Consider the following 22837-nt stretch of genomic DNA (forward strand, 5'->3'; position numbering starts at 1 on the left):
TTTAAAAAATTTATTCCACGCGACATATAATCGGAGTATGCATTACAGATAGTTATCATCAGTCTAGGGTTTGCATTCATAATGTGAATTTTTCGAACATGAACTAAGTGGTGAAACATACCATGTCATTAGGAAGAACGAAGGAGGACAAATAGCTTAGATTAATGATAAGAAATCCACGTGATTCAAGTGACATTTAACGCATTATGATGCTGCCTACTATCAAATCTATTCACATTTGCAAAAATCGCATGTGATCGAATCTGGGACATTCTTCTAGCCCACCATCAAAGTTGCAATCATCATCCCCACCTCCACCACCACCACCACCACCAACCCCACCACCGCCGAAAGCAAACTATGGAAAAGACAATGTGGATAATGGTCGCAAATCGATGGAGGCTCAAGCAATTTTGCCCTAGCTGTAACGAGGGACCAAATGCTACTGTTGCTTACTATAGGCCGTTTGATCTGGTATTCTTACTAGAGGGTTTTATTGCTATGATTAGGTTTTAGATTCTGTGTGTGTTTTCCCATTAATCATGCGTTGTTCCATGCTAATGGAGTCTTAACTATGCCTTGCAAATGTTCTAATCCATTCACGTGGTGAAACTTTTTGTCATCATGCACTTTTTGAAGATTTTAATGGGAAGTATGGATTTCCATTAGAAGAAAGTGATGAGGCAAGCAAGATTATTTCAGAGAATTTAAGATGGGGGAGAAGAGGCCAAGCCTGTGTATCTAAGTGACAAGTGGCATTATTAGTGGATAATGCAACCTTAGATACAAAGCAACATCGAATTTATTTAGTTTACTTTTGTTGGGGGTTTTGATCGCGGTGATGTTTGGATCGTCTGAGAAAGTGTTCTGTGCATTGGCTACATCGCGTGACAGTAATAAATGGAGAGTCAAGTTAATCATAAGCGAGTTTTGAAAACTAATAGGCAAAATCGATTGTAATATATAGTACGAAACCGATACAATATATAATTCAATATATACACAGATACTATCCCTATCTATGCCCACAGTTTTGGCTTGGCATGGTAGATTGAAAGGTGGTAATTTCATCTCTTAGAATCTGAAGTCTCTTGTGATTTGCGATCTTGTGAAGCCCGCCCCCCCACCCCACTTTTGCATGTTCAGTGTGGACAGACCAGCTTTTGTCCTCCCTTCTCCTTTGTGCATGAGACTGCCGAAAATGAAACATGATGGAAACTCCAACTTGGAGAGGTCTCAAGAGTGAGGTGCTAGAAAGTGCATTCATCTTGTAAGCTCCGCAGATGAGTTTTCTTCTTCTTCTTCTTCTTCTTTCCCCCCCTAATTTTCTCATAGTATCTAAAGAAATTGCACTTATCATCAGATATCTATCTCAAACAATTCGATTCATAGAAATACGATCTTGTTTCACCGGAAAATTTAGCGGGTTAGAAGAACGAAATTGTAATGTGTATTTTGCATGTGTATTGACACAACTACTTAAAAGAATTAATGAAGTGCAGTCCCACATCAAATCAGAAGTTGACATTCTTAATTTGTGTGAAATATGGTTATTCTTAGTAGTTGATTTATTAACCTAAATGAGATTATTAACTTACACTTGTGTCTAAACTCTCAGGTTGGTGCAGTCGAAAATCGAAGATCGTCTATTCAGATCCCATCAACTGTGCGCAAACCGCTCTAGGTCCGGGTCATCTATAGAGGCCAAAAGTCTAGATTTGATTCGGTACATGAGACTTGGAAGGTGTTCTCCAAGCCTTCGAGTAGAAGGGTCTTCACGCCATGGCATTCATAAAAAAAACAAAAAAAACTAAGTGACCTTAGTTGGATAGGGTAAGTAAATAAATATGATTCTTCAGAGAAGAGATAGATGAGAAGGACAAAATGGAACTGTTGTTGAAGATGGGAGTGGGCTCCAGCATCTGAATCAATCATGCCTTGTGAACCCAATTCTGATGGAGATCGTTCGCCTCAAAAGGAACTACCCTTTCTGCTTGTTGGTCCTTGCCCACATCCATACGTGAACAAATAAAAAAGAAGACAACGAACTTTACCCTGAAGTGCCTCTTGTGAAGTTGCTTGCTGCTTCATCTCTCACTTCTACAGGAATGAACGGAAAACTCATCTGTATATTCGTTTTATGTTTCGGTCAATCCTAGGTTATCGACCGTTTAACATAATTGACAAAGGGTGTCTTAAGTTTCTAAACATGTTAATAGGGTCGAACGAACTGTATACGCACGCAAACGCGCTAGCTTTGCATATATAAAGAAGTCGGTCCGTCACTTATGATTCAAACGCGGATTAAGCTAAGCACTTTCTATTCGGTACCTCCGACTTTCACCACAGCTTACAGCAACTTTTGTGAAGCTGCCTCATTCAGGTTTGAGGTGTTGCAGCTTAAAAACACATACATCTTACGGCACTTTTTAACACATTTACAACACAAGAAAGTCACAGTTGAGCCCGAGCCATGTCAAATGAGCTTTGTGTTGCATAAAAATAGGGTAACAAATTTTATTTACACCTCAGATCACGGAGTTTCGACATGTAAGTGACAAGTGGCATCATTAGTGGATAATGCAACCTTAGATACAAAGCAACATTGGATTCTTAGTTTACTTTCGTTGGGGGATTTGATGGCATATCAGAATGCGGGTATCCGACGTTTGGATCGTTTGAGAAGGTGTTTTCTAAATTGGTTGCATCGCACGACGGTAATACTAGCGGAGAAGCATGTTAATCGAAAGTGAGAGTTTTGAAAACTGAAAAGCAAAATTGATCGCGAGATATATTACACAAATAATACGATATATTAATTTAATATATATACACAAACTATCCCCATCGAGGCCCACAGTTTTGGCTTGGCGTGGTAGATGAAAGGTGCAATTTTCATCTTTTAGAATCTGAAGTCTCTTTGTGATTTGCCATCTTGTGAAGCCCCCCACCCCTTTTGCATCTTCAATGTGAACAGAGCAGCTTTTTCCTCCCTTCTTTTGTGCATGAGACTGCCGAAGATGGAACTTGATGGAAACTCCAAATTGGAGAGGTCTCATGAGTGAGGTGCTAAAGAGTGCTTTTATCTTGTAAACTCTTAGAAGAGTTTTATTTTTTTTTTCCTCCTAATTTTTGCATAGCATCTACAGAAATTGCAATTATCGATATCCATCTCAAAGCATCTGATTTATTGAAATATGCTCCGTTTCGAATGTGACTTCCTAAAACGTCATGCGCAACACGTGATCCTTTGTTAAAACTATTATTATTAGGCATGTGGAAGCACAAATATTCACATTGCACGAGGAACGTAATTTGGCAAGTTTGAATAATTTACTATGCATTTTTTTATTATCTTCCATCTTCCAAGTATTAATATAAGTACAAAAGAAGCATAATACAACACATTAACTTTGGGAAGAAGGTCGAGTCTTGTCCATACCACCCCATACTCCTACACCCAAAAATTTGCCTACACAAACACACTACTATGCTACAGATCGACATCTTCGCCCATCAACATGCCATCGTTGTCGAAACCGGGGGACCATCGAAGCCTATTAGTGGTCCAACCAACTCCCCATCGATGTTGAAGTACCGGGCAACAAATCGATGAAGGATCCACCTCGGTATATCTATGTCGATCCATGCCACCGAGCTACACTTAGTATAAACGACCTTTGATTCACTAACACGTCTTGATAGATGCAGTCAAAATAAATACGAACTCCAAATTGTTGTGGTGGAGATTGATCCATCCTACAAATATGATAAATAAGGAATGAACCAAAGCTTAGTAAATGAAATATCTAAATCTAAGGTAAGAGATTATCTCACCACTCAACCCGGTATCCACAAAGCAATGTTAAATCAAGACGAGTACAAAATTACTATAGCAGGCAATTGAAAGAATAAATGCACTTTTCTTTCTATCATATATGCCAGTAAAAATTGATGCACCATGCTACATAAGATTATTCATTTCATAGCAATTAGGGTTGGAGATGAATTTCCATGTCATTTCTCTAGTTTGTTTTACCATATTTCATATCCGAGAAGATGTCTTTTGGAGATGAATTTCTATATCAACTCAAATGATGCCTTATTGAATTTGAAATTTGGGTAAAATTTAGAGCAATTAGGGTTTGCTTTCTTTAATTGCTCTTACTTTTAAGAGTCTTCCTTCCATCTTGCTCACGGATCTTCGATTTTGCGTTCAGTCAGTCTTCAATCTCTCATGCTCGGGTGTCTTCCATTTTTTGCGGTTGGAGAGCTCGCGCTTGAGACACTCGGCTCGAGACGCTCGAGATGCTCGAACAGCTCACTAGAGGGTTTCCATCTCTCGGTTGTCAAGAGAAATTTTGAACGGATGGTTAATTGAGGCATATTTGGGACTCAAGTAAAAGTTGGTGATTTTTTATGAGACAAATTCTTTAGGGTGGAATTGGGACGGGACCTAAAGTTGAGAGTTTTTTATGGACCAAAAAAAGTTTAGGGTAGAATTAAGACTGTACCTAAAGTTTGAGGTTTTTTAGGGTATTAGACCCATGAAAATGAAAGAACGAAAAATATTTCCATCGTCTACGAAAATTTTTAGACATAAATTGCTGTCGATAATTGGAAACATTTTTTCATTGGCTGATTATTTCGGGCGGCATGAGCAATCATTTTTAGGAAAAATGTTGATCATTCATTCTTTGCGGAACCAACGGAGCTTTCGACGGTATCCTTTTTTTTTTCTTCTTTTTTCGTGTGCCGAGCATGTGGCACGGTGGTCCATGCGTGTGTGAAGACGGCCCAAATCGGGTCTTTTTTCCAAGTGGTCGCACTCGCACTAGGCGCACCATGGGTGGTAGTGCTAGCATTTATGTCCGATCTTCATATGTAAAGGACATGGAAACAAGACCACCATCAACATCGGCTTTTAGGACAACTCGAACAGGGCATTGTCTTACCATCCATGGCAATTGTACCATTCTGTTCCATCGTCCGGACAAGATTTTGGAGAATTTTCATAATTAAAGCAGGATTGCACATTAGCTCAACAGCTTGTGAAGATGTATAGATTCGAAGAATACCTTTGGACATCATAATCTCCGAGTTTGCACCTTCGTCGCGCGCCCGTCATTTCTACTTTGCCTTTCCTTAAACCGAACGATACTTGAAACTAGGAAGTTTCGTTGAATATTACTTTCTCGTGGCCTGATCTCAAGAGGTCACGTTTGAACAGTTATGAACCCACTTCTGATCTCGATAAAGCTACCCAGAATCAATTGGCAAGAGGTCAACGATCATGTGAATTGCTTAAACAATTCCAATCAGCTCCTCTCACGGCGGATGGTTGTATCAGTCAAAACTCAACTATGAACTCTTGTAACATCTGCTGATGTACCTCATAGTTGGGCTATACCTTCCTCAGGTGTCAAATGTGATGTCGTACCTCTTCCTATTAGCTAAGGAAATGCATCGGCCAACTTAACAACAAGGAGTCAACCACTAGCGCGAAGGGCTTAGACGAGACCTACCCTATGGGCGGGCATCTCCCGCAATGCAATGGGCCTGATCAAGGATCTCGGAACGCAAATTCCCGGTGTTCCTTATTTGTGATAAAATGAACAAAGAGCTCGAGTAGAGCTCAGGCCGGGAGGTGATGGCTGAACTCATCATATCGTTTAGGACCGAGTAAGATTATCTTGGTGAATGCAATAAGAATTGGCTGCTCGGCGTAGGCCCGCGGTAGAGTGCTTTGCCCATGCTGCTAGCCAATGCAAACGAACTGCTTGAAAAGGCAAGTAGGCTAATTATAAGATTAGCGTTGGAACGATTGGTGGCTGCTTAGTCTCGTCTAGCTAATTGTCCATCCTTTCCAAGCGTGATATCTATTCTTTAGGGGGAACTAGCACGAGCAAAAATGGTTCAAAAGTCTATAGTTTGAAAGAGACGCGAAGTCCCGGTCGTTTTGCTACCAGTAGTAATTTAGATTGCGAGGTTTTCTTAATCCAGTCCGGCAATGTCGTGCTCGACTATTGTCGACGAGCTCTTCAGGATGAAATTACTTTGAGGATTGTACATTGCGACATAATGAATGATTTATAGACGAAATTGCCACCTCTCTTTGACTTTCGTTGTACGACGTCGTCTGAATCTAGCCCATGCCCAACTTCAAATTTAGTCGTCGGCCTCTATTTCTGGAGAGACTATCTCTTGTATGGGCTTTGCTTAGTGTAGTGGCGCCAACCAAATTTGAAAATAAAAAGAGAGAGTTTATACGACCCAAATAAGAGGTTCAGCTAAATCTTTATAGTTTTTCGAAAGATCTCGCATTTTAATAATTGATTTACAAAGCGATGCGAAAATAGACGTACGATTATCGAAACAAGCGAGTCGAGCTATCGAGCCCGAACCTCATGCTTGTGTAGGACCTCCAAGCAGGTCCCGCTTCCATACTTATCCAAACTCGACTTTAGAAATAAAAAAAGAGAGAGTATTACGAAAATCGTTCCCAAATTTTCTCTTCATATCAAACATGCACCTCGTGTTTCTAGATATACAATTACCATCTTCACTTTTTCATTGAATTTCAAGTTGCGTCTCTCATCCATACAAAATTTACCAAGTCACCATTTTTTTCCCCAAACACCAAATCCTCGACCATGGACTTCACTTATTGAGTTAGAATTCGGGGTGCGCATGAGGGCAAATTGCAAGCTTTCAAATTGTGAGGAGGGTACTCGAAATGCCGAGCAAAGTCGAGGATGATTTTTGCAATGATCCCGAATAAAATTTCTAAATCAATCCTTTGTATATAAGTAGAACTTTCTATTTATTCATCTTATTAGTCTACCTTTAGATTTGGAAATGATTATTTTGGCCTTTATAGTGTTTAAAAGTTTGTCGTCTGCATTTCGATGACTTTCTCAGTTGAAAATTAAGAAAGTGGACCAACATGATGGCAAATTCGGGCCCATACATGCTGGTTTGGGCCTCGCATTGTTGAAGCTGGTAGGCAAAGCAACGCCTTCAGGAGGAAACGAACATCGAAGAAGATTCGCAAAGCAAAGCAAAGCAATCCACCAGTCAAGGAAGGCTTAAATAGTGTATAAAAACTGTTTTTGAGAAATTATTTTTTCGACTTTTCAGTGTTTGGATGACGAAAAACTGATCGATCCCTTAAAAGTGAGAGACAATGAGGCCTCCATTTGTGATTCCTAGTATGAATGGGAGTCAATCTCTAAAAAAAGGATCCTCCTCCCACCTCTAGAGGGCGATCACCAGCCGACTCTTGCATTCCACAAGCCCTCGCCCCCTCAACGATCGTGGGTGAGAGTTGCGGCCCTTACCCAGTGGCTGGCAATCCGGGTAAGGGCCACAACCCTCGCTGGCCCACAATGGAAAAAAAAAAGAAAAAGAAAAAGAAATTATAAGAAAATTCAGAAAATTTACAAAGAACAACAAATAATGTCCACGTTAGCGTTAGTTGTGCCACGTACGATGGCTGACCGGCATCCACATCAGCGGTTGCTGGCCAAATATTGCCCAAAATGACTATATTGGCAAATCGTCAAAAAAGTTTAATACTAAATTGGCCAAATTAAAAAGTTTATGATTAAATTGACATCTATACAATAAGTGTAAAATTTCTTTTGGGTAATTTTCCCTATTTATATGTGTGTATTTATGTATTAGAAGAGCAAATTTTTGGCCTAACCCTAACTTTGAGTTGAGCCCACCAAATTTGGCCGCACATGCGAACTAGCTTGCAAATGAAGATGAGATAATTGGTATAGGTGGTGGGAACTAACTTTTGTTCCTTCTTCAAATATACCAAGCCAAGAATCATAGGGAAGGCCCACCCTTCATATGTCTTCATACTCCCCATGACTTCAACATTTGCATAAGCATTGTCCTCCTTTGGAGCCCCACCTCTTTGCTTGGATTAGTGCTATTCGTCCACAACAACACCATCTAGAATTACATGGATCCATGGCGGCCACTTGTATCATGGCATGGATTTTCGAAATTGAAATGATGATCATGATGATTCGACATGGTTAGGTCGTTGTCAATCCTTTGGATGACTTTTTTTTTATGAAAGATTGAAACCCACCATGATTGCACTCCCTTAAGTTCAATTCAATGTCTAATCATGTGTCTTGATTAGCCTTGTATGCGATTACATGTCGACAAAGAATATGATTGACAATGTCTAGGATATGAAAAATATGAAACAATTAAAGGAAAAAACAAGAAGAAGATGAAGAATGAATGGGCCCAATCTAAAATGAATGGATCTTATCAAACTGTAACATGCATTTCTTTAGGAGTGGTTTTTAGTTCACACGAGATGGACGAGAGAGAACAAAAGACATGGCTGAGGGAATTTGTAGTCGGTGGTATCACCAGGTGGGTTCGGTTCGGATCTCCACTGATGCCCAATCCGATCCAATCCGATCCGATCCGGACGTGAAGGGTATATATTTATTTTTTTTAAACCCGACATGAGACTCCACCCCTCATAGAACTAGAATCAAAGAAAACGTTTAAATTGGGTCTAGTTTTCGGGTTTTCTTTTATGTGTTCGTGACTTTGGTTTTGAAATAAGTTTAGTAATATATTTCGTGACCAAACCGAACCGTCAAAAACTCTTTTATTTTAGTTACTACTTGAATAGAAAGGAAACTCGACCCAAAAAGACCCGAATTGTTTTTTCCAGGATATGTTCGGTTCGGGCGATTCTTCTAGATGCCCTTATTTCATATCATGTGAAGTTTCTACTTCAAATGTTAGTAGTATTCACTTAGCCATAGAGTTGAATTTTACAAGGTGGCCTGGATTCACAATTATGAGCTTTTTGCGTGATCAAATTGCATGTAATCAAAGAGACTATGAATACTGCCCACGTAATGATAAGTTGATTTCAGCATCCATACTCTTTTGCATTTACTCAAATCACATGAAACTTTTGAAGCCCTAATATCTACAATCTAAAAGTGTAGAAGCTTCCTACTTTACTAGACACCAAAACAAAAGCACATGTAAAGCCAAATTGGGCCTCCAATAATTCAGTTGGCCACTCTTTCCTTGCGTCACTCAAAACTAAAGTTGACAATTTATTAATTAATTCACTATTTATCTGCTCGCCGACACTCAAATTGCAAAAGGTTGGGGCAACAAATTTTTTTTTTTTGGGTCAGATTAGGGCAACAATTAAGAGGGTTTAAAGCATGGGTGTGGTGGATCCAAGATGCGTAGCACGAGGTCTAGGGACACGTGGACGGTCGCCATGTGGGGGAGCACGGCCCATAATTACTCCTGACCAAACTACGTATGCCAACTTCTACTTTTCTTTCAAGTCTCTCTCTATAGGTTTTTTTTTTTTTGAAGAAGTCAAACTCGAATTTAGGGTTTCGATAACCATATAAGTCGCTATAAAATGAAAGATAATATTCGAGGTACATAAGGTGATCGATTTAAGAATGAATCGACTTTGGTCTACAATCGGGAAAGGACACTGTGACTTTCGATTACAAAAGATTGCAATTGAAAATCGATATGGAATTGACTTGAACCGATTTTTGGGTGTAACCGGTTCTGGGTTGGTCCTAGATTCACAGGACCGGGAACCAAATTGGTTTTCCCTCAAATCAACCTCGGACTGTTCTCGAGTTGGATTAGGATGCCAATTCAGTCTCGAACTTTTCAATTTTATCAATGCAGCCCTAATTCTTTGTACGAAATTCCAATATAACCCTTCCGGCCAATTTTGCCGTCGGAAATTGCCGACGTGATCTTTCGTGGATATGACGTGAATCTCTTTATTTCTAGATATACCGATAAGCTTAGTCCTGTCGAAGTGAATGTATACTATGTTTATTTGAAGAATTGCATTAGAAGCAAATGCTTAATACTAGTGACAAAAAAAAGATTTGATTAAATCGATTTAGTGCTCCAAATTGCGAGACCTTTAATTTCAATTTTTGTGGTTTGGTGAGATGTATCAATCAAGGAAAATAATTCCAAGGCCAGCACATGCAGACGCAAGCCGTAGATTGAGGAGTCGGCAATCAGATCAGAAAAGAAAAGATGAATATTCAATCCTGAACGTGCGATTCAAAAAACGGTTGAAGAATTTGAGGTGCTGAATTCCATGCAATCGTGTCGCTGTCCAAGCAAGACCCGACCCGACCCGACCCGACACTCTTTTGTCACCTTTTGGAGTTTTTTTTCCCCTATTTTCTGGTTTATAAATTATAATATATGGTCACGAGCTTGTTACTGTTCAGATTTTGATATTGATCCCCATGTTTTGTGCAAAGACCATAGGGTTCACTAGATTAAATTGGGAGTACATGAAAGGATTGAAAAGCCCCTAAAAGAATCTTAACCTCATACTCCGTTTTGTTTTACGAAAAATGAATAATTTGAAAAATATTTTTTTAACATTGATTATTTATGCTAAATGAAAAATGTTTTCACTATCGACAGTAATTTATGTTTAAACATTTTCATGGATGATGAAATAATTTTTCGTTCATTCTTTTGTGTAGGCGATACAAGCGAATGTTAATGATTCATTTTTCGCGAAACAAACGGAGCCTTAATAGGCTCTTGACCTTACTGATGCTTTGATACGTTGAAATATAGAATGTTTACATCGAAATACTCTCCCGTTTGGTAGTTGAGCTTCATGAATACATGGATGTAGGTAGGCACACTCCAAGCCTCTGTTGTCTTGATATTTTCTCTAATCATGGCTTATTTGCGCCTGCATGGTTTTGAAAATGTATCGTGCCAATTGGATATTGCTTGAGACTTATCTATCATGGCTCAATGACCTGTCTCTAACGAAGACGTGTGAGACCCAGCATTTACACCCTGGCTTTGATACAACTTAGGATAGACGACCCCACCTGGCCTAAGCTCGTTGTTAGCACGACATTGTTTGTCGTGATAGTGGCTCGCCAACATCAGTACAGGGTTAAAAATGCTCCGTGTTAGTTTTAAAACCTACACAAATTTTTCAAAACACCGTTCACCATAGCTTAACATGTTTTCACCAAAATTCTAAGTGATTCCATTGGCATGAGAAAATCCACGGAATTGGACCGGAGCCCTACATGAAACTCAATGTCCTCCACACGTGTCCACATCCGATTGTTCTTTTAGCATCGCAAAATCGCGCATGAATGTACCTTCTTTTTTTTTTGGTTTTTTCGATCGAGCATGCATTAACTCGTTCCGCTAAATAAAACCACTGAGGTTTCGTCCGAACCGAAAAGATCCGAAATGCGAATTTGCCGTAACGCTTTTTTGCACTGTGATTGATTCCGCGTCACATCATTTCTAATTTCGTCGAGTTGCTAAAGAAGCAAATGAGGTATTAAATTTATAGGGACCTTTCCCTATCTTCACCAAACTGTTCTCATTCTCTATCATTCATATTCATCTATCACAAACACACACACAACCATCATCACTAGCTCCTTCCTTCACTCGTTCTCGAGCTCTCCAGATCTTGTCTCTCCCGGCAGCCATGGCGGAGAAGGTGAGCCCTCCTCCTCTTTCTTCCCTTCATCATCATTCTATGGTCGCGACGATTCTCAGAGCAGCTCATCTCTCTGTTTTGGTTGATCTTTTGCCGGGTCCAATCTTGTTCGTTTCTCTGTTCTTGCATTTCTCTGCCCTGATGCTTTCTCTGCAGACGATTGGGAGATGGAAAAACTCAAGCATTCATTCGATTCACTTGGCTTTATCAGTTTTTGCGTTGTTTTTGGTTGTTGCAGGTGACCAAAATGTTGATAAAGGTGGATCTGCAGTGCTCGCGCTGCTACAGGAAGATCAAGAAAATCCTCTGTAAATTTCCCCGTGAGTCTCTCTCTCTCTTTCTCTCTGTGTTTTCGTTTTTTTTTGTCTCCTCTTTTTGGTTTCAAACTATTTGTCATTTCTTTATGAGTGGCTACTATTGCATTCTGTTGGATTTAATTCGACTGAGTTTTGCATTGAATTTAACTTGTGAACAAGAGAAATCCGAGACCAGATATACGATGAGAAGCAGAACACGGTGACGATCACCGTCCTGTGCTGCAGCCCGGAGAAGATCCGGGACAAGATCATCTGCAAGGGCGGCGAGACGGTGCAGAGCGTCGAGATCCTGCCCGACAAGCCCAAGGAGCCCGAGAAGAAGCCGGAGAAGCCCAAGGAGCCTGAGAAGAAACCCGAGAAGCCGAAGGAGCCCGAGAAGAAACCGGAGAAGCCGAAGGAGCCGGAGAAGAAACCCGAGAAGCCCAAAGTTGTGATCGTCGAGCCTCCGAAAGAAACCCCCAAGCCCACTCCCGCTCCAGCGCCGGCACCTGCACCTGCACCACCCCCGAAAGCCCCCGAACCGGCCCCGCCGAAGCCTCCGGCGCCGACACCAGCACCGCCGCCCCCGAAGGCGCCAGAGCCGGTGTCAGGCTACCCGCCAGTGCCGATGTATCCGATGGTGGGGGTGTGCTGTTGTCCATGTTATGTAGGGTATGGTGGGGGACCATGTTATTGTCATGGGCAGGGGAGGCCGGTGATGTGCCACGATGGATGCGGAAGACCGGCTTACGAGTGTCAAGGTGGGAACAGGGGTTACTACGTGAGCCGGTGCGATTACTTCAGTGAAGAAAATGCCGCTGGATGCACCGTCATGTGAATCGAGTTCAAACTTTCTCACGTCGATTGTCAATGTAATAACTCAGTGAAAGATGCATAAGTCAATTTTTGAGGGCTATCTTAGGTTCTTTATCTTCTTCGTGGGTATAGAAAGATTTGATAAGGTTGGTGGTCTGGTATAGTGTGGTATATGTGGTCAAATAATTGTCCAACACATGACTTGTTACTTGTCGATTTCTTCATTTCAATAAAACTCTAAGTCCCTTTCATGTCTCCTCTCGTGTTCATGTCTTTTGCTCGCCTCAATGGTGATTCATTCCGTGAATGAACAGGTCGAGTCAACTATTGATCTTATGCTTCTTTAGGAAGGAATCTTCAAAACCCTAACCTTTGTACTGCATGTGTTGTGGAGCATTAATAAGACGTAGACCTAATGGAGATAAGATGCATCATATCAAAGAAACAACACACGTATGATCATGATCATTTGTAAAGTCTCTGTGTGTTTAAGTGAAGAAACGGTTGTAGAAATTCCCAATGAGTTTTGCTTTGTAATGATTATTCTATGATGATTTCTTCAGCCACATATTTATGAGCTTGAAAAGGGGCCTTTTCGGCCACTAAAAGAAACATGAAAAGTAGATTGGGCTATGTGGTAAATCTGCCAAGAAAATAAAGATTGAAATGGAGAAAGCAGAGGCCTAGGTGGTTTGTTCACAGAAGATCCAATTGCAATGTGCCATTCAGAAAGAGAAGCTTCCGGTTCAGATGGTTGGGTAGGTGGATCTAGAGAAGAATGATAATGTCCTTGACCTTCTCTTTTTAACTAAATGACGTCGATTAGAGCTACTAGGAGCTTTCGACACAACTCGACCATATGATCTCACAGAGACATATCATTATATATTCATTGCGCTATGAGTGGAGAGAGATTGATCAAATTGGTTATGTCGATTCAATTGAAAGCTAAGCATAAACACGAAATACATTCGTCCATCATAATGAAATTTCGAAGATTACCCAATCGTGTCGGTAGATGTGAAATCAATAACTTCGCATAATCTGTCATCCTTGCTCGTGAAGCTTATTCCCCCTAATCTCATATCACAGCTGATCTTGATTTCCTCAAAATCATAAGATGATTTTAAGGCTTATAATTGAACTTTAATTACTTTCAAGAAAAAAAAAATGATTGCAAAAACCATTCTCAACTTTGTCCTCCATATCATATGCTGTCCTCACATCTCAAAATCTACCATTTACGTCTCCTCAACCTAAAAAAACCATTTGCTCCATGCACAGAAATAATTATCCAAAAAGTCCTAAACCTATTGTACAACAGCCAATTCGGTCCTAAACATTTCAATTGTGCCAATTTTATCCTAAATCTCTTGACGATTTGCTAATTTAATCCATAATCTTTTTTTTATGTCAATTTAGTTCTAAACCATTTGAAAATTTGCTAATTTAGTCCTAAACTTATTATTTGAATCTTTGGCCAGAATGACTACATTGACAAATCGTCAAAAGGTTTAGGACTAAATTGGCAAAATGTCGAAATGTTTAGGATTAAATTTATATAATTGAAAGGTTTAGGACTAAATTGAAATAATTGAAAGGCTTATGACTAAATTGGTCTCCGTACAATAGGTTTATGATATTTTGAACAATTTTCCTCCACGCATGTCTAAAATCTAGACCCAAACCCCTCTCCCACTCTCTTCCCCTTCCATCTCTCTCCTCACGCATAGTAGTACATCGCATTACGATCGAGAGCCACCCCGACTCAACACCATAGTGCGACCCTGAAGCCGACGATATCACCGTCGCCCTCCCCTGCTGCTCGCGCCCCTCTCCCCTCATTTCTGTCTTTGTTTGTGGCGAGATTGTTCATGACATGGGACTGCGAGGCAGTGTGAGCTCAACTTGAGCCCGTGGATCACGGTTGCCGAGGTCGAGCTGCCGAGGGCCGTGGCTAGCCACAATCCTTTGTGACAAGCTCGCAAGCCGAGAGCTCGACAACGGTGGCCATGAACTCAGTTGGGCCTTCAGCTAGCGCGGGACCGTCGCTTGCCTCAAATACGAGGTTGGTTACGGCCTCCAACAGAACAATGGCGATGCATGTGGCGGGGGGCTTGGGTGGCTATTTACCATGGGAAGTAAAGCCGAAGATGATCTTGGTAACAAGAAAGATAACTTCCCCGATAAGTCACCGTTAGAATGTAAAGTCATAGCACAACTCATCCTCACTTTGAAGGACTCACGCATGATGGAAAGTGAAACTCAAGCAAAATAATAGCTCTGCTTTTTTAAATGTCAATATCCGCAAGACAAACGCAAAGTGCAACTTTGAGTGGATGATAGTGACTAATCTAGCAGCAACGCTTTGGTTTGGTAGGTCTAACTTTAAAGCAAATCGCCCCTACCTGCATCTAACATCATTCTTGAACTTCACATAATGTGCTCATTCTGTTTTAGTAGTTGCTACGAGAAAAAGTCCTTCTATTTGGTGTGGATGGACAAGGGTTTTGGCTAACTAAAATGCGATCATGATTCTCATTAGATGTGTCTCGGACTTTAGAGAAGATCGTCATCGACATGCACTCGTAAATCCTTCGCGTCACTTTTTAGTTTAGAAAATTTGTTCATCCTTAATGGCAAAGTTTCGGTAACGACGATTTTCACTTGTAAATCGCTCGTGCTGAAGAGCTCTCTTCCTCATTTTTGTCGTAGGTTCTATGATTTCCAAATTACGATCTCCTAAATATGATTATGATGTCATATAACTTAAACATTATTGTGGTATCAATGTGGAGAGTGACAAAGTACTATAACTTATAATACATATATTTTGGGGAAGGACTAGTTGTTAGTCTGTCTTCGTCTCTCTGCCCACAACTATTCTGCTAAAAGACGCGCTCCGTGAGGCCGGTGCAATGAGTGTCTGCTTTTGATTTTAGCTTTTTGTGCATATCCTTTCTCTGTTAATTGACAAGATTTTTTAAAAAAGGGTCATAATTGAGGATTATAATAGACGTGGAAGATTTTCGATATCCTGTAGAAATCTTCTATTTCATTTGGTATTCCATTCGATTTGGTATTCCATTCGATGTCTCAATAAATCTTAACCGTATATAAAGTTTTTATTTTTATAAATTCATTATTGAGATTTATTCAAACACCAGGAGATTATCATATAGGACAAAAGATTGACACATGATTGGAATTACAGTTGCCATCTTAGGCTTTGTTTGTTTTACGGAAAATGAATGATTTGGAAAATATTTTCCTAAAAATAATCGCTTATATCGTTTGAAATAATCATTTGTTGAAAAATGTTTTCATTATCGACAATAATTTATGTCTAAATATTTTCATGAGAGATAAAAATATTTTTTATTTATTTACTTTTATAAACGATACATACGATTATTTTTTGGAAATATTTTTCAAATTTTTCATGAAACAAACGCACCTTAAAGACGTTAGGCTCCACAAATTGCTTTATGCATTGATTTATTACGTCCACCAACTTCTTTCACTGAAATTCTGGTTGACATCACAAAGTAAAATGCCATGTTAGTCAATTTCAGGACACTGGAAGAGACATAGATGTGAAGAGTCCTACATTATGTTAGTGGCATTTATTAATGCTAGAGAGAATGGGTCCCCAATGTTGTGAATTCATCAGAAGCAGTTTCTCTTCTTTTCTGTGTACAAGCCCACAAGAACCCGCTACAAATTCAAAGAACCATATCGCATAATCCTGCCACTAATTACAGCTAGTGATCACTTCTTAGTTTGGGCCCAGAAGAGAAGTAGTTCATTGGATATCCCCTGATTCCAAGAGGGGGCAACTTGCTTTTGTGCAATCTAAGGAGGTGGACGTAATGCCATGCGCAAGATTTCACAGTTGACAGATATCACTTGGCGACTATCTTTTGATAAGGTTCCCTAAACTAATGTTAGTGGAAGTATGTCAAGCTCTTGATACGAGAGCAACATCCACACTTAACATGATAAAAGTATGGTTGTTCCTCTAGACAAGCTGAAGAACTCCGGTTGTGGTGACTTGGGCTCAAGAATCCTGAGCCAAGGGGCTCTCGTCCTCGTGCCGTGCTCCTCTTTGAAAGCGATGGACCGCCATGAGGTGCACGCTCCACCAAAGGCTATGATGTCTCCTGTGGCTAGCCGTAGAGTGACGAGTTGTAGGTACTCTTGCTGGAGTTTGGCCCATAATAGTGCCCACTTTCAACTTTATGAAAATCACTAATTATGATGTTAAGTTGGATGTTCACTCTCATTTCAATGTGCAACGGGTAAAGCACGACTTGGGTAGATGAGAAGTGCATGACCAGTTCACTAGGTCAATCCCGAAGGCTCTTATGGGCCATTGATAGATCCAATTGAAGATTCTACCCCTCGTATGAAAGAAACGACACACATTTGGTCATGCCTTTCTGTAAAGTGTGTATTCCAGTGAAGAAACATTTGCACTTCCGATTAAGTTTTGCTTTGAAAAGATGATGTACACCTCTTGTCAATGCAGATCCATATTACTTTATTAGGTTCAATGAACTAGCCCACTATAGTTGACTAGAGGGAAACTATCGCATAAAAAACTTGAAAAATAGATTGGGCCTGTAATAGATATGCCTTGTTATCCAGATCAAGATGGAGAATAGAGGCCTGTGCGGTTGTCCAGAGAAGATCCAGTTGTGGTTGCCATTCAGAAAGAGAAGCTTCCAGGTGAAGTATGGCTGGGCAGGTGGATCTAGAGAAGAAAGATAATGTCCTTACCTTATCTTTTTAACTAGATGATGTCCATTAATGTTAGCTAAACTTTTGACACAACACGACAACATAATCTCCCGCAAATACATGTTCATTGCATATTTTTGTCTGCTTAATCTGTGACTTTGCATAAATGCGAAATCAATGACGTTACATGACCTGTCATCCTTGCTCGTGAAGCATCATACCCCCCTATTTTATCTCACTGCTGTTCTCGACTCACCGTAATGGATTCATATATGATGGGATATGAAACTCAAGCAACATAATAGCTCTGCTTTTAAATGGCAATATCGGCAAAAAAACGCGAAGCGTCAGTGAATGATAGTGGCTAATCTAGTTGCACACTTCGGTTTGACAGGTCTAACTCTAAGCCAAGTTGCCACTAAACTGCATTTAACGTCATTCTTGAAGTGCACATGGTGTGCTCACTCTGCTTGACATGTAGGGTTGAAGTGATTTCTTCTTTTTGTTTGTCTTAATGCCGAGGAAGCTCACTTTAGGTCCTTTAGATAGGTAAAATCCTAAGCTTATGAAATACCCCGTTAATACCAGACGGTTCTTGACCAAAGAACCAAGAAATTGCCTCCCAAAGTCGCGTAGAGTTGGCCGCCTCAACTCTGGAAAAGCTGACCACGAAGGTATCATGGTGGCACCCAAAATCCTTAGCCCGGACCTCTTTTATCTACTCCATTGGAACCTGCTTCAACTATATGTATCTTAATGTAACTCCCAAGTCTTGGTTTGTCTCAGATGTCCTTCATTTTTCTCAAACTTTCGCTATGCCCTACCCGTGCCCAACTAGGCTCAGCACTAGCAAAAAATTTCTGGGTTTGTGGGCTTACTCTGGTGTACTCTTCTCACCTTAACTAGAACGAATCTAGAGCTGATTAACGGAAAATGCCAAGCTTTTTTTGAGCTAGAACAAGCCTACTTTGACCCCCAGTGAGTTTCTTGGTTCAAAATTTTCTCATTTCTTTCAAAATCTCACTCTTTTCCCGGCTCGCGAACAAACCTCCAACACTCGGTTTTTTCCTTTGCTTGCCAAGAGGGTACCCTAGGGGGGAATTTTGGGTGCCTTCCCGACTTCCGTTTGGGATATGCAACCTATGGTTGGAAAGATCTTCGAGTTTACTTCCACTCTCTAGTTGAAGGTTTTGGCTATTTTTTGCTGGAAATTTGTGAAAAATTCATTTTCTCTCCAAGGGTCAGTTTGGAGTATATGGGTTGAAGCTGGTTTTTTTGAGTTGACTGTTGGGGTCATCGAGAACTCTCTCAAGTGTATCTTGTCTCCAAAATTTTATGCTTCAAAAGAGTGTGCTTTAGTGAGCTTGTCTACTGAATTAATCTAGATTTTGGTCGGTCCTTTCCCACACACCAAGGCTGCCAACTGAGCTGCTTCACCAGCTATCTGACTGTTTGATTTTCAAACTTGTACAGTTGCTGAATTGGCTGATTTAGTTGAGATTTTCGTTCTCCTTCACCAACTTATCCATGGCCCATTTTTGTTTCTTTGTACATCTAATGGTCCCCTTCCACCTCAGCCAGAGATTAGGCTGATTGGGCAGTTGAGTAGGACATGGTGGGGCAACGAAGTTGCTTTCGTAGTAGTTTCGAATTGTGGCCAAATCGTGGATTGGGTTTTGGCAGCTAGTTTGATTGCTTTAATCCATCAATTTTGCTGGGGTATTTGATCAATTGGAAAATTAATGTATAGAAATTTAGGCCTCTGACCAGACTTTTCATTTTTCTTCGCCCGATTTTGTAAGAAAGTCCCTCAAAGTTGGCAATTTTCTTGCTCGAGAATGGCCAATTTCACTCGATTTGGTCCTTTTGGCATTGTTTGATCAATTCAACCTGGCTCAAGCTCAATTTCAATCTTAACTAGGGATCAAAATGATAAAAATGATGATTTAAGGGCTTGGGCAATTTTTGTAAAATTTGCAAATTGGTCCCCGAACTTTTGGAAATTGCGTTTTGGCTCCAAATGATTGTATTAATTGTGATCCGACTCCCTTAGGCCTTGGCTAGAACATTCAGATCCTCAGCCCCAACTTTTATTTATTTATTTGGAAGTAGATTTTAAAGAAAATAATTCCATTTTAAAAACTATACTAGATGGCCATGTAATCTTTGTGCAAGAAATTGACATGAAATATTTTGTGGAAAAAAATGTCCAAATTTTTTCGGAAATATATAAACACGATCTTTGGGCAAAAATTTAGGTGTCAACATATGATGCAAGAAAAAAAAATGGTGCATTAAGGTTGGGGATAATTACCAAAAAAATTCTAAATCCATTGTATATAAACTTTTCAATTTGGTGAATTTAGTTTTAAACTTTTAATGAATTGTCAATGTAGTCATTCCGGTTAATTTTAACTAAAAATCGTTGACGTGACGGTTTAGTTAGTACTGGCATTTTATGTGACATGGCCGGCATCGGCCTACGTTGACACGAGCTATTTTTGCAATTTTCTAAATTTTTTCTTTTTTTCCTTTTCTTAGCTTTTTTTTTGTTTCCCTTCCTCAGTTGCCAAGGCCCCGACGACCGGCGGAGGGAAGAAGATGAATAGAAAAAATAAAAAAAAATAAAAAGAATAAAATGAAAGGAAAATTTTTAGAATTTTTTTTAAAAGTTGCAAAAATTATCCACGTTAGCGTTGGCTGACCGGAAGGTGTATAGAAAAAACGAGAGAAAAAAATGAAAGGAAAAATTTGGGAAATTTTTTAAAAAGTTGTAAAAATATCCACGTTAGTTTCGGTAGGATAGCCGACGCTGAATGGACAACTACATAAGTGATTTCTACCTAAAATTGATTGGATGGACTATATTGAAAAATTATTAAAAGGTTTTTATGAATGCATTAGTCAAATTGAGAAGTTTATGACTGAATTGACAGTCATACAATATATCTATGACTTTTTCGAAATTTTTTCCTATTTAATCCCACATCATTTCAGGGGATAAGAACACTAGGAGTACCATAACTTTTGTACGACGCTCACTTAAGTGCCATAACTTTTTCTTTTGCTCGTTTGAGTGCTACATCGGAGTAATTTTGTTAATTTGAGTGCTTGTTCCGACAATTCATCATACGTGGGTTTTTTACTTAATTTTTTAATTTGACGTGGCTTTCTAAAAATAAATTGAAGTCCAACATGAAAAATCTTCGTCCAACATGGCAAGAGATTAAAAACTGTCGTCGTTTCTCTCTCATTCTCTCTAAAATGCCTCCTCTACAAAAATGACAATGTCTCTCTTATAGTTCCTTAAAATACAACTCTCTCTCTCTCTCTCTCTCTCTCTCTCTCTCTTTGTATGCTTCCTCAAACGACGACATTTCTCTTTCTCTCAAAAAGCTTTCTCTTTGACGCTCGTAAACCCCATAAATGAAGAAGCTTCCTCCCTCTCGTGCATGCTCTGTCTTCTTCTTTACTCACTCTCTCTTGCTCACTCAGTGTAATCTCTCTCACTCGACAGAGACCAGAGGCATAGGAAAAGGCGACGGCGTGGAGGGAAAAATTAGGGCTTGTACATGACAAATCTTGTTGGAGTTCGTAGCCCACAATAGCAAAAAAGTTGACCTTCTCATGGCTTTATTGATACAATTGTGAGCTACTTCTCTTGCTTTTGCTCCCCATTGCGAATTTGATAAGGTGATTTGCCCGAATTTGAAGAATTGGGGTTCAGTCAGGGTTCTTGAAGAAGGAAGTTGAATTTCACCCCAATTTCTTTAAACTAGGTAAGGGTTCTTCAATCAGATGTCTAAATCATGTCGTTTGCCTTCTCAGTTGCTGACTTCATCTTACCAGTGAGCCATGTTGGATGATGTATTATTAAATAATGCCACATTAGATTTTCCAGGGAGACACATCGCCTGTAGCACTCAAGTGATTAATTTTTAATAATTTTGGCACTCAAGTGAGCACCATGCGAAAGTTACAGCACTCCTATTATTCTTATCCCTCTTTCAAGTTATATGTGTACTTCTAAACTTATAATGTGAGAAAACTATGAGCATTTTTCATCAAATAAGTTAGGTTATTAACTAGCTACTTTCAATATGTACATTATCAATTCAAATAAGTGATGTCTCGAACTTTTTTAATTATGTCTCTCATAGTAGAAAATTTTTGTTAAAAAGATTAAGGAAACTATTGGAAATTATGATCCATTTTCATGAACTATCTAGTCTTCTCCGGCTGTGTCCAAGATCGAAGAAGAGAAGTCAAAGAATTAGATTGGAAAATCTTTAAGAACAAATTAAAAGTTGAAGAGTCCAAGTTGAAGAAGAAGCTAAAGTTGAAGTCAAATCCTTAGCAGCTAAGTTTACTTAAGGCGCGTACTATAAGTTTCCTTATTTAGATTTGATTGAATTATAAGATTAAAAAGAATTGTCGAACGATACTTATTAATTAAATCTTATGAACTGCTCTCTTGTTTTCTTTCTTCTTTGAATCAATTTTATATTAAGTGGTCTTTAGATAAAATTGTATCATGTAATACTTATATCGTGACAACTTATGCAGTATCGCCGGCTAATCAATTTTTTTTTTACCTTATCTAAGCAAAAACTCGAGTTTCTCTATGTATAGAAAATAGAATACAAGCCCTAAAATATGTATGCTTAATGATTTATTGATAACACGTCGATATGTCTAATATAATTGTCCCATAATATACTATTTTCGTGCTTACATGAGCCAAACAATTTTGGCTACGAAGACATATTATGCAGGGCAAATAAAGAATAGAATTCTATATATTTTAAAACAAAACACCATTTCGTCTTACTTTTTATTTATTCCAAAGTTACCCGTTATGAAAATTAATATCAACTTTCATCCACCACCTAAGCCTCACTTTGGAGGTGATTCTCATTTTTCTTTTTCTTCCTTACGTGTGCTCAACACTAGTATTTAATTAAGGGAACTTTCCCATATGCACAATCTTGTTCTTCCTAATCAATGGCTTCTTGCTCTTTACACGGATGAATTCCACTACCACATTCGCCGTCCCCAGTCAATTTTTCCAAGGCCCAATATTATTCTAACATACATTGCCAACCAAATCGTGTACGTGTAATTTGGTCTTATTGTCGATGGATAAATCCTTCTTTGTTTCTTTCCACAACTCTTTAATTAAATTATGTCATGGGTTCAAAGTCCAATTTGGACTTCATATCAAACCATGTAACGTTAGTTTGGAGAACACAGCAATTAACTAACCCATGTCGGAGACAGCTCAGCAAGGTTTTTTCTTTTCTTCTCAAAGTTTAAAGTTAGTACTTTTCATCATATTGTTTGAACTTTCGTGGGATGTTGAGCTTCTCTCCTCCTAGAGTAGGTAGGTCACATCGATCGAGCCACGTAAATTTGGTGCGCCATTTATTTCCTTGTT

General features: G+C 39.4%; 1 protein-coding gene across 2 annotated transcripts; it reads left to right on the forward strand.

Annotated features, from left to right (window-relative positions):
• The first annotated feature begins 11276 nt into the window (after positions 1-11276).
• Positions 11277-12912, forward strand: LOC115691488 (protein PYRICULARIA ORYZAE RESISTANCE 21-like). 2 transcript variants are annotated; one of them, XM_056315864.1, is made up of 4 exons: positions 11278-11545; positions 11784-11865; positions 12024-12267; positions 12364-12912. In XM_056315864.1, exons 1-4 carry the CDS (start codon positions 11534-11536, stop codon positions 12677-12679), a joined length of 654 nt encoding a protein of 217 aa, XP_056171839.1. In that variant the 5' UTR covers positions 11278-11533; the 3' UTR covers positions 12680-12912. The 2 variants fall into 2 exon arrangements, with proteins under 2 accessions (XP_030473985.1, XP_056171839.1); XM_030618125.2 differs by having other exon boundaries at positions 11277-11545; positions 12024-12912.
• The last annotated feature ends 9925 nt before the right edge of the window (positions 12913-22837 follow it).

The sequence above is a fragment of the Syzygium oleosum genome, unplaced genomic scaffold (assembly GCF_021117445.2).
Source record: "Syzygium oleosum isolate NSW1041296 unplaced genomic scaffold, Sole_v2.1 Sole_v2.11, whole genome shotgun sequence".
Lineage (NCBI taxonomy): Eukaryota > Viridiplantae > Streptophyta > Magnoliopsida > Myrtales > Myrtaceae > Syzygium > Syzygium oleosum.

Coding starts and splice junctions, on each gene's coding strand:
- LOC115691488 (XM_030618125.2), top strand. Junction 11,866..12,023: donor AATCCTCTGTAAATTTCCCC/GTGAGTCTCTCT, acceptor TGTGAACAAGAG/AAATCCGAGACCAGATATAC.